The sequence below is a fragment of the Meriones unguiculatus genome, chromosome 8 (assembly GCF_030254825.1).
Source record: "Meriones unguiculatus strain TT.TT164.6M chromosome 8, Bangor_MerUng_6.1, whole genome shotgun sequence".
NCBI lineage: Eukaryota > Metazoa > Chordata > Mammalia > Rodentia > Muridae > Meriones > Meriones unguiculatus.
This window is the reverse complement of record NC_083356.1, coordinates 4,289,125-4,301,272: the sequence shown is the minus strand read 5'-3', so window position 1 is coordinate 4,301,272 and position 12,148 is coordinate 4,289,125. Positions and strand designations below refer to the sequence as shown.

The 12,148-nt window shown below is 55.3% G+C and overlaps 1 protein-coding gene across 1 annotated transcript; it reads right to left on the bottom strand.

Annotated features, from left to right (window-relative positions):
- Window positions 1–1,290: 1,290 nt before the first annotated feature.
- On the bottom strand, window positions 1,291–8,176 carry Dhh (desert hedgehog signaling molecule). Its single transcript, XM_021634912.2, has 3 exons — window positions 7,614–8,176; window positions 4,551–4,812; window positions 1,291–4,369 (listed from the first exon to the last, which is right to left on the bottom strand). Exons 1-3 carry the CDS (start codon window positions 7,914–7,916, stop codon window positions 3,744–3,746), a joined length of 1,191 nt encoding a protein of 396 aa, XP_021490587.1. The 5' UTR covers window positions 7,917–8,176; the 3' UTR covers window positions 1,291–3,743.
- Window positions 8,177–12,148: the final 3,972 nt, after the last annotated feature.

Below are 12,148 nucleotides of genomic sequence, written 5' to 3'. Positions count from 1 at the left end.
TCTAGGACACGGCCAAAGATACGCTGACTCCTCACTAAGCACAAGCCACGTATCATTACTCTTCCCACTGGCTCCGTCTTTGTAAATATAAACCTTATTTTATGTTCATTAGTGTTTTGTCTACATGTGTGTGGGAGGGAGGGTGTCAGAAGCCCTGGAGCTGCAGTTACAGACAGACAGGCGTGGGCTGCCATGTGGGTGCTGGGAATTGAACCTGGGTCCTCTGGAAGAGCAGCCAGAGCTCTTGATCACGCAACCATCTCTCTTCAGGCACGCATCACCAGCCAGTGTCTCCTCAAAGATGCCAAGTTCTTGCCGGAGGTGTCCTTTCCAGCCCTGCCCATCTATACACCCATCAACAACCCTATTCAAGCTCTCCTCCGCCCACAAGGCCTTCCCTGTAGTGATACAGCATGTACTGCCAGTTGGGTTTATCCTAGATAATAATATTGCTTTAGTGAGCCTAGGCATTTACACATTGTTGCTTCTCCAAGAGTGTGGTTTCTCAATCTTTGGTGTACAGTGCTATCCTGTAAACGTTCAGCAATTCTCGCTTGAATAAAGGATGGATTTAAAGTCACTTGAACCTTAAGGTGGTGGCTCCCACTCTGACGACCCTGTATGTAGAGTTTTTGTCAGGGCTATCACAAAATGTTCGGGAATCCTCAAAAGAAGCTTAGTTTTTTCTTCTTAACTTCTGAGCCATCTCAAGAGCCAAAAATCTTTTTTGTTTTGTTTTGGTTTTTGTTTTTAGTGTTTTGAGACAGGGTTTCTCAGGCCCTGGCTGTCCTGGAGCTCACTCTGTAGACCAGGCTGGCTTTGAATTCACAGAGATCCACTTGCCTCTGTCTCCCTAGTGCTGGGATTAAAAGCGTGCGCCACCACACCTGGCAAGGCTGTGATTCTAACCTAAGATTCCGCAGTGGGTGATTCATCCAGATCTGGATCTTTGTTTTGGAAGGTTTGTTTGTTGTTGTTTCTGAGACAGGGTTTCTATGTTTAGCCCTGACTGGCCTGGAACTCTTTTATAGATCAGGCTGGCCTCAGATTCACAGAGATCTGCCTGTCTCTGCCCCCCAAGTTTAGAAATTAAAAGTGTGTAATACCAGTGCCAGGAAAAAAAAAAAAAAAAGGTTTGTTTGTGGCAGGGCCTCACTAACTATCCCAGGCTGCCTTTGAACTCAAGACAATCCTCCTGTCTTAGTCTTCCATGCTGGGATTATCGATGTGAGATACCACACTCAGCTTGAAAAGCAAAACAAAACTCAACCCCTAAGTTTGCATGAGCAATACTTTTAGTGGAGTAGCCAAAGGAGTAGACAGCAGAAAGCAGAAACCACGGTGAGAAAAGAGTGCAAAGATAGACAATGTTCACTTCCTGTGTTGAAAAGAGTTGCTGGCATTCGAAGGTGCCTTGTGCCCAAGTCAGTGTGCCCACCTGCTTCAAAGAGATGGTGCATTTACCTGCTTGCAGACCACGCGTGTATTCTTTAGATAGCTGGGCCTCAAGGGGACAGAATGAGGGGAGGGCCTCAAGGGGACAGAATGAGGGGAGGGGCCTCAAGGAGAGAAGTTGGAGGGGGAAGGTGAATCTCAAGCCTGGGAAGTAACCTACAGGAATGTGATTTAATGAAGACCAGCGAGTTCGTCTTCTCCCCAAATATAGAAATAGCCGTTCGAGTGGTGCTGGGGATTGAACTTGGGGCTCCGTGCATGCTAGGCTAATGCTCTACTACTGAGCTGTGTTCCTAGCCAGCCATCATGGGTCAGCCGTTACGGTTAGAGCCCTTAGTTTCAGCAGTTTCCATCCAGGTAGCGCTTAGGAAAGGTGGTGAACACAGGTTGCCCGGTGACATGGGTAAACTAATTAGCTTAATTAGCTTATCAGATTGCTCATCACCTGCGTGAGAAGACAAAAAGGTTCCAGGGTCTGAGGGAGGCAGATAAGAATTTGGTGAGAATGAAAGTAGGAAAGGGTATTGCTTGAGTTGTGTCTCTGAGGCCATGAGACTTGAGGGTTACTGAGTGAGGGACTCTGCACCATTACCTCTGCCTCTGGCTTCCCAGAGCCACAGAGCTGAACTAGACACAAGGGCTGTTAAAAAAAAAGCCAAGGATCGGAAAGTGAAGCAAGCAGGTTCCTTATCGTGTCTTGACATCACAGCAGAGCCCTAAAAGCGTAACAGGCCCCATGCATCGGCTCTGCCTTCTGGGAGAGTTCCCATTAGCAAGTCTAGGTACCATTCAATACCTTTCCCTTCTGTCCAGAGGGGACCAAAGGGAGCCTTATGTCCCTAGGCTTAGAATTCTCCGGAATACCACCAGAGGGCAGCGTATAGATGGCATGGACTTCCTTGGCCGGGATGCTCAGAGCAGAGCCAATCTTCTTGCAACAGTTGTAGCAGGCTTGGGTCCAGTTCCTGGAAGTACCAACAACCCTCAACCATCCCCTCAGGTCCAACATGCCCACCTTCAGAGCGGGCCCACCCACTCCTAGCTCCGAGGCATCAATCTGCCTGCATCTCAGGGGTCTGCAATGTTGGAATCCAAAACAACCAGAGAGGCACAGCCAGTAACAAGAGAAGGGGAAGGAAGAGTGATGGGAAGCCAGCAGCAACAGCCGCTGGACGTAAGGAGGAAACCCACACTGTAATAGCAGAACTTGACGGGGAGCCCCATGTACCTCAGATACACCCAAGCCGAAACCTGTTCTCTGCTGTCACGAAGAAATTATTCCCTCCAGCCTGTCTCTCTCTCTCTCTCTCTCTCTCTCTCTCTCTCTCTCTCCTACTATACAGCCCAGGTTAGCCTTGAACTCATGATTCTGTTTTTTCCTTTCTCCATCTCCAGAGTGTTGGGGTTACAGGCATGTGATTCTGTAATTAGACCACCATTCCTGGTCACCCTAGGATCTTTGTTTAGGCCATAGACAGACGTGTGGACTGTGAGGAACACCCATGCTTCAGCAGTTGACCTAGCAAAATCCCAGGGGAAAAAAAAAAATTCAGACCTGTTCGGCTTCAGCAGGCGGGATGATGGCTACCTATAGAGACAGGCCAGAACAGCTAACAGATGCTTTGCACATCAATCTTCATGTCCCCCTAAGCCCCGCCCTACCCAAAGATGGTCCCGTCCCGTGGGGGTGGGGCTAGTGCCTAAAGGATGTTGCTGATGGGTTGGAAAACCCTTTCCAGCAAAGGGGTTTGGAGGATCCTGCTGAGAAAGAAGGGCGAGTTGGAAGGAAGGTGTTCACTCGGGCTAGTCCGGTTCCTCCTCCTCTTTGGGGGCGAATCACCTGGGTGAAGGTGGTTTCCGATAAGCCTTCCCTTTATTAACCCGCCTGCAGGGAAATGTGAGAGCGAGCGTGAGGCTCAGGCTGGCTGCGTCAGACCGTGTGAACTGAACGGCGCCGCGCTCCAGGCCCTCTCTTCGGTGGGCTGGGCAAGCAGATCATCATATCACAAATTATAAATAGAAAATAAAATTATCGGGGGGGGGGCTGAGGCGCTGGGGAAGACGCAAAATAAGAAAGTCCTCGTTTAAGGAGCGCCTACCAACAAGCCCGGCTATCCAGCCCGGGGCCGCGCCGCTCGGCTAAAGGTTGCGCCCTAACCGAGTTCCAGCGCAGCCCGCCTTTCTCGCTCTGCGGCCACTCTCCCAGTCAGCGTCCCCTCGGACCCCGGCTGGCTCGGCTCCAGCCTTCGCTTCCATCGGGAGCCCCGAGGGCCCCTGCGCTCGGCCGCTCAGCCCAGGAGCTCCTCCGCCAGGCGGTAGAGGAGGCGGGAGTACCAGTGCATGCCGGTGGGCTGGGCGGCGCCCCCGGGCAGCAGCGCCCCGAGCGCGTGCAGCAGGCGCAGGGGCGCGAAGGCGCGGTGCGCCCACTGGTGGCTCTCCAGGACGGCGTAGCAGGAGGCGAGCACGTCGTTGACCAGCAGCGTGCCGTGCGCCGTGAGCGGCGCGAACACGCCCACGGCCTCCTCGCGCGCCACGCGGGCCACCCGCGCCGGCCGGAGCGCGCCGCCGCCGGGCGCCAGCACCGAGTCCCCGGCGCGCAGGCGGCGCGCGAACACCGGGGCGAAGTCGGCGGGCGCGGGCGCGGGGCCGCGGGCGGCGAACACCAGGTGCCAGGGCGTGAGCAGCAGCTTGCGCGGGGGCCGCTCGGTCTCCACGGCCACGAACGAGGCGCGGCGCTGCAGGTCGCGGTCCAGGAAGAGCAGCACCGGCGTGGGCACCACCCGGCCCGCCGCGTCGGCCGCCAGGACCCAGTCCCCGCGGTGCAGCTCCCGCAGCCCCTTCCGCTCGCCGCTCCGCAGGCGCACGGTGGCGTTGCCGGGGAAGCAGCCCCCGGCCCGCACGGCCAGCGAGTTATCTGCAAGGCACACGGGGGGGGGGGGGCGGGGGTTAGCCCGGGGCGGACCTCGGCGGCCCCCGGACGGTTCCGTTCCCAGGGACCCGGCCCCACCGTGGCGCCCCTTAGCCCCCCTCCAGGTGGCCTGGGGGCCGCGGACCCGGCCTCCCCGGGAGGCCCCTCTGGACGCCGCGTCCCGTACCGGCTTTGACCGACACGTGGACGTGGTTGCGGGACTCGTAGTGGACCCAGTCGAAGCCGGCCTCCACGGCGAGGCGCGCCAGCAGGCCGTACTTGTCGCGGTCGCGGTCCGACGTGGTGACGTCCAGGGCGCGGCCCTCGTAGTGGAGCGAGTCCTGCGCGTGGTGGCCGTCCTCGTCCCAGCCCTCGGTCACGCGCAGGCGCACGCCGGGCCACATGTTCATCACCGCGATGGCCAGCGCGTTCACCCGCTCTTTGCAGCGCTGGGGGGAGGGAAGGGGTCAGGTTCCCCACCGGCCCCCGCACGAGCCCGCGCTGGGAGGGGCGAGGCGGAGGGGACCATTGAGGCATCCGAGCATCTTTATCCTCCGGACCCGCTCCCCTCCCTCCGGCCTTCGGGCGCCCTGGGGAAGCCAGGCTCTCGGGAGGGCGGTGCTTCCTCGCCGGGCATGCCTGGAGCAGGAATCGTGGGGTGAGCCCCTCCAAGGACCAGAGCGGGCGAGCTAACTAGTTCTCTCTTCCGCGGTCGGTGCTTGCCCCTCAGCCCCATCTGCCCCAGGACCAGGACCTCTGCGCGAGCAGAGAGAACCGCAGTGGAGAAGGAGAGTGGAAGCTGGGCTAGGGAGGGCCTGGCTCCCCAGTGGAGCCCTGTGTGAGCCTGACCCCCGCCCCGGGCCCCAGCTGCCCTCCCTCTCTCTGATTCATCTTTTGTTCGGTTGCCTTCCCTGGCACAGGGCATCGCTTCCTTCCTTCCTTCCTTCCTCCTCCTCCTTTCAGCCCCTAGCATTAACCCGTTGGTGGTCTGGGTGCGCCCCTACAGAGGTGCCCAAGAGGAGCCGCGTGGGATCGGGGCTGCTGGAAAAAGGGCTGGGTGGCGGGGGCTGCCCGGAGCACAATGGCCATTCTCCCGGATGACTTAACTGAGCGAGAATCTCAGGCCGAGGCCGGGAGCGCGTCGGGAGAAGCGGACTCAGCAGCTCCCGCTACAAAGACGCTTTTCAGCCGCCCCGGCTCCGGGAGAGGAAAGGGCAGAGCGCCGCGCCCCACATCCCTGCTCCCGCCCGCCCGCCCGCCGGGTCCCCTCCCCCAGCGAGGCCAGCCTGCCCCTGCTGTGTCAGTCCTCAGAGCCCCTGTCTCTCCCGTCTCTCTTCCAGAATCAGCCCTGAAAGGCGTAGGAGCAACAGCACCTGAGAATGGACCCCCCCCCCTTCCCCGCAGGGTGGGAGTGGAGGAAAAGGAGCCACAGCCGCAGGCCTGCAGACCCGGGGGAGGGAGGCCACGGTTATCTTGGCTGCTTCAGTCTGGGAGTTGGAGACCTTGGAGCATTAGAGCCGGGGACATCACTGGCGCAGGAGTACAGACAACTCCTTTTTCTTTTTCTTTCGCCTCGATCTTGGGCTCTACATGATTGCTAGAGGGACATTTCACCTCTTACCCTTCTCTTTCTAGTCAGCTTCACCTCTGCAGGGCCACTGGGCAAGTGGTAGTTCTTTCTAACTTTGTGTCATTTTGTCCCCTAAGAAGGCCCTGACCTGCGGGGGCAGTAGCCCAGTACAGAGCCAACTCAATGGAGTCCTTTTGCAGCCTGGGTGTGGGAGATAAGCAAGACTGGGTGGGTGTGTGTGTTGGGGGGTCAGGGGGGGTTTCCAGGCCTTTTGAGGCTCCTGAGCCTATCCCTTGTTCTAGCCCTCTGTTGCAGGTCTCAGCCAGAGAGAAGAACCACAATGCCCCATGACCTTTCCCAATTTGCTGGAATGAGGATTGGCTTCATTACTAGAGCCAGAAGAAATTCTTGGCTTGGAGCGGTTGGTTTTCACCTATAATCTCAGCAATCAGAAGGTAGAGTTAGGAGGGTTTCTATGAGTTCCAGGCCTGTCAGGGCTACACGGTGTCTTAAATAAATAAATAAATACCAGCTCTTTCTTCTCTGCACAGGTTTTCCTAACAAAGTAACCTGGAAAACTATGGCGGTTAGTCAGAGGAAATCCGTACTCCTCCCTCTCCCACACCTCCCTCACACACACACAATTAGGTGGTGTAATGGAAAAGTATATAGGACTCAGAACTGGGAGTCCTGAATTCTAGTCTCAGCAACGCTAGCTACTGACTAGCTGTGAGGCCTTAAATGGCTTCTTCCTCCGGGGCCCAGCTCTCAGATATAACGTGAGGGGTGTGGTGGAGTGGGGAAATAGGTCTTCTGGATTTCCTTTCAGCTCTGACACCCGGGGGGGGGGGGTCCTCCTCCAAGACCTGATGCAGCTTACTCCAGGCAGCCAGTGTCCATCATCTGTTAGCAGGTGACCGCTAATGGATGTTGGATTTAATTATTTGAGTTAATACAGCTTAGCAAAGTCGTTGTTAATTTTTAGTTATTTAAATCAATACGGAGCTTAGCAAATGTCCTCAAGCCAAGCTGGGTTTCCAAGGCTCAGGGACCGACCCTTGAGTCTCAGGTGTGTTCATCTGTCCTCTTTTTACCCAAAGTCTGTTGTCTGGAGCTTAGTACAGGCCTGTCCTGGTTGAAGACACCTCTCCCATGCCAAGGACAGTTCTGGACCACCCCATTCTCAGGTAGATGGTCTGATCACCTGACTCCTGCCCATCTCTTTTCCAGCTTCCTTTTTGGCTCACGGAGCTTTTGGACATCAGGCCAAGAGCCAGGCTAAGGATAAAGCCTTCTGTAGGCTACCTTCCCTAGCCAGCTCCTGGCCCCCAGCTCACCCCAGCCCTTCCTGCCTGGCTCGGTGGCTGACCCCCGGTCCACGCCTCAGCCATTTCCCGTCTCGCCTGCCGCCATCCTCCTTTCCCCGCCCTCCCTCCAGCCTCTCCCAGATTCACTCTCACTAGCCAGTTCCTCCTCCCCCTCCCATCGCAGCCTTTCCCCGTTGGGACACCTCCAAACCACTATCCAGCCAAGCAGGTTGCTTGCTTTCTTGAAGGATATGGTGAAGGAGGTCTCACTTCACTTTACTTTACTTTAGGGTCTCTGAGGGATGAAGCTCATCTTCCAGTTGGTGAGGAGTTGGCGGCGCGCGGAGGAGCAGGTGGGAGAAACTCTCCTTACCTCCGTCATCAGGCGGTCAGCGCCGCTGTTCTCCTCATCCTTGAAGATAATGTCGGGGTTGTAGTTGGGTACGAGGTCCCGGAAGCGCTCGGACCCCCTTGAGACCCTCCCCTCCGCTGGCCCGCTCGCGCCAAGGGTCCGCTCTGGCACACTAGGCACAAACTGCTTGTAGAGCAGAGGCACAAGCTGCTTGCGCACGTAACGCCGCCGGCCGACCGGCCCCCGGCCCGGCCCGCAGCTCTGGACAGACAGCGCCAGCAGTGCCAGACAGCACAGGGGCAACAGGCTGCCCAGCAGAGCCATGGACGCAGTGCGCTAGGGTCGGAAGGGAGCGTTCTGGTCCTCACTCGCTCTCCTGTCACTTGCGCATCTCCGCGGGAGCCGGAGAGCACCGCAGCCAGCCGGAGAAGCCCCGGAGAGCCTGCTGCGTCCGTGCCTCGCAACTCTCGGCAGCCGCTAACTCTGCCTACATGCTCGGGGAACCTGGAACCTGCCACTGATGGGCTACCGTTACAGGGCAGGTGGGTGGAGGGTGAGTGCCAGCGCGGTCAGTCGCGGCTGCCCAGCTCCGGTGCCCTCAGAAACGCCCCGACTCCGCCTTAAGTGGTCCCTGGCCACGCCCCCCGCCCTTCGCCCAGGACTGTCCCGCCCCCTCCCACCCGGGCGGGGGATCTAGCGGTCACCACTGTTCCATGGCTCTGCTGAAGTGTGTCCCATCCTGGAAACCGCGGAGGCACCTGCTTAGGAAATCCTTGGAGCTTTGCAGTCCTGGCTGCCTGGATAAGCATCTTCTACCTCCGAGTCTAAATTAGGAACCAAACCACCTCCCTCTGCTAGTCTTTGCTCTCCCAAAGGCTGCTCTGGCAAGCCATGGCCTTTGCTGTTATCCAGGAAGTCTGAGTTCCAATTTCTGCTCAAGGCCATCCAAGCCCTTTGGGCATACAATCAAAGCCTCCCTTCTCTGTGGTCCTCCTCGGGTCTCCCTGATCTCTCTTCACACTCGTCTGTAACCAAGGCTGGATCTCAGAGGCCCGTTTTTCCGCTGGTGCTTTTATCTCTTCTTGGGAACAGAGTCTGACACTCAGTCCAGTTTGGGACTTACGTATCACTGTGTGTACATGATGTGTGCAGGCACAGGCCACAGCACGCCTGTGGCGGGGGATCCGGGAGCCGGTTCTCTCCTTCCACTGTGTGTTCTAGGGACTGAACCCAGGTTCATCAGGTTTGTGTGACAAGTGCTTTTATCTGCTGATCCATCCTTTCAGCCCAGGACTTCCCAAGTTTTGTGTCCACTCGGTCTTTGCCAGGTGCCTAAGGGCCACTGTTGACCCCTTCTCTCCTGTTTTTATTTGTTGCTTTGTCTTTGAGTCTGATGTTGCTCAGGCTTGGTCTCAGATGCACTTCCCAGAGAAGGCTGGCCTTGAATGTCTTCTCCTCTGGCCTCCAGCTTCTCGGCGCTGGCATTACTCATGTGCTACCGAGCCAGGTTTATACGGTGCTTGATCAAAACCAGGGCCCCCAGGGCTCTGAGGGCTCAGGAGTTAGATTCCTAGCATGCATGTGGTGACTGCCTTCTGTAACTCCGGTTCCAGGGGGTTCAATACTGTCTTCTGGCATCCTCAGGCACCAGGCATGCAACTGGTGCACAGATTTATATACACAAGCAAACACCAATACATATAAAATAAAACCTTAGGGCCAGGTGTGGTGCTTTAATTCCAGGGCTAGGGAGGCAGAAACAGATCTCTGTGAGTTCAGGGCCCAGCCTGGTCTACAAAGTGAGTTCTAGGACAGCTGGCTACATAGACTTGTCTTGAAAAACCAAAATAAAGTTGGGCATGGTGGCGCACACCTGTAATCCCACCAGCACTCTGGGAGGCAAAGGCAGGCAGATCTCTGAGTTCAAGGCCAGCCTGGTCTACAAAGTGAGTTCAGGACAGCCAGGGCTACACAGAGAAACCCTGCCTTGAAAAAAAAAGAAAAAAAGAAAACCCAAAATAAGTTTAAACATTTATTTTTACAGGACCTTAAACATGCTAGGCAAGTACACAACTGATCTTTTTAAAATATGTTATGTATATGAGTGCTCGCTCTGCTTTCATGCCCTCCAGAAGAGGGAATCAGAGTCCTTTTACAGATGGTAATAAGGCACCATGAGGGGCCTGAGAAGAGCAGCCAGTGCTCTAACCTCTGAGCCATCGCTCCAGCCCCCACACACCTGACCTTATCAACTGAGCTATATCCCCATTTCCCTTTGAGACCCTCCCAGGCAGCCATGCTGGTCCCAGACTTGCTGGGTGCTGGGATTGTACGGATGTTCTTCATGCTGCATGACGCTTTTGAGTAAGTTGTCATTTGGAAGCTGCTAAAGGGAGTGGACACCTAATGTCCCGCTCTGCAGAGGATGGCGGCCAGTTCTCTTCACCTTCCATCCCGAGTCCACCCTCTGGGCCAGGGAACCTACTTCACATCCCCCAGGCCTCATCTCAGGGACACTTGACCCAGCAATTCCTATCACTTTAGTCAGTTCCTCGAGGAAGAATGTAGCGGAGAACATGAGTTAGCGCAGCAGGCGGATGGATCGGGAATTCAGGGATAGCCTCAGCTATGTAGCTGTGTAAGGTGGTTTCTGTGCTGTGATGATCACGACAGTCCGAAGCCACTTGGGGCGGAAAGGACTCCAGCTCACATGTTCCAATCACAGCCCATTCATGAAGAGAAGTCTGGACAAGAACTTAAGGGACTGGAGAGATGGCTCAGCAGTGGAGCCCTGGCTGCTCTTCCTGGAGGAACCAGGTGCTGTTCCCAGCTCCCACAGGTGGCTCACAACCACCCGCAACTCCAGTTCCAGGGGGGCTGACACCTTTGTCTGCTTCCGGGGCCCAGGCACACATATGGTAAACACACATACATGCCCACAAAACACTCATCAACATAAAATAAAAACAACAAAAATCCAAAGTGAAAGCCTCAAGCTAGGACCCTAGAGCAAGGACCAGAAACAGAGGCCATGGGAGAATGCAGGTTTGCACCTCATGGCTTGCTCAGCCTGTTTTCTTCTGCAACCCAGGACCACCTAATGGGGGAGCTGCCAGGGTTAGCCCTGCCTACCTAGAGTAGGTTAGGTCCTTCACATCAGTTGTTTTTAAAAAAAACGCTCAGCAGTTTTGCCTACAGGCCAAATCTATGAAGATATTTTCTCAAGTGTGATTCTTTTTCTAGATATGTCTAGACTTGTTTCAAAAAGCAACCAGGACAACCACAGACCCTGTTTGCTACTGTAAAGGTATGGCTGCTTTTCCAAAGGGACAAAGGTTTAATTCCCAGCTCCCACTTGACAGCTGTATCTCAAATACTAGGGGATCCAACACCTTCTTCTGGCCTCTGCAGGCACTGAACTCACATGTTGCAGACATTCATTCATGAAAAACACTCACGTGCATAAAATAAAAACAAGTAAAACATGAGTCAAAAGCTCTAAACCGCAGGTAGTGGTGGTGGTGCACACCTTCAATCCCAGAGCTCCGGACCCAGAGGCGGCGGATCTCTATGAGTTCGAAGCCAGCCTCGTCTACAAAGTGAGTCCAGGACAGCCAAGGCTACACAGAGAAACCCTGTCTCGAAAAACAAAAACAAAACAAAACAAAAGTGTTAAAGCCAATTCAAAGCTTAAGCGCAGGTGACTGAAGAGCTGCCGTGGGGTCTGAGTGCTTTCTGCTTTCAGAAGACCCAGGTTCATCTCCCGGCTCACAGCTGCCTCTAACTCAGCTCTAGGGGAGCCAACACTGTTCCTGCCTCCACGGACATGTGTGAAGCAGTAAGTGAACTCTTAGGGCTGGGAGGGCCAAGCAGGTAGGAGACCTGTGTTTCCACGGCTCACACCTTGCCGTAATTCCAGTTCCGCAGAGTGCGATGTCCTCTTCTGGACCCCAGAATGCACCAGGCACACAGATGGTGCCATAACACACATGCAGGTAGACACGCATACAAAAAAAACAAGTCTTCAATTTTTTTTTTTCCTTTGAGACAGGGTCTATGAATAAGCCCCAAATGTCCTAGAAATGGCTATGTAGACTACTAGGCAAGCCTTGAACTCAGAGATCTACCTGCCTCGGCCTCCTGAGGTTAGAGGTGTGTACCCCTATATCTGGCCAAAGGTTTTTGTTTATTTGTAAAGGCTGGGCATGGTGTTGCACAACTTTAACCCAGGACTCAGGAGGCAGAGGCAAGTGGATCTCTGTGAGTTCGAGGCCAGCCTGGTCTGGTCTACATATTGAGTTCCAGGCCAGCTGGAGCTATGTGTGAGACAGTTTCAAAACAAAACAGGGCAGGGGAGATGGCACTTGCCACCAAGCCTGACAACCTGATCCCGATCTGAACCCACATGGTGGAAGGAGAGAACTAAAGGAGGCTGTCCTCTGATCTCTCCATCAGTGTGTCTGTGTATTGCACATGCCCCTGCAAAAGAAACACTACAAACCGAAAGCAAAAACCTACCTTAGTGGCCTGACACTGTGATCTATGTCCCCTTGTAG

Excerpts from the sequence above, each read along its gene's own strand:
- Dhh (XM_021634912.2), bottom strand. The coding sequence starts at position 7,916 with ATGGCTCTGCTGGGCAGCCTGTTGCCCCTGTGCTGTCTGGCACTGCTG. Across the intron at positions 4,813-7,613 it reads CTGACCGCCTGATGACGGAG|CGCTGCAAAGAGCGGGTGAA; the intron begins GTAAGGAGAGTT and ends CCCTCCCCCCAG. Across the intron at positions 4,370-4,550 it reads CCACGTGTCGGTCAAAGCCG|ATAACTCGCTGGCCGTGCGG; the intron begins GTACGGGACGCG and ends TGTGCCTTGCAG.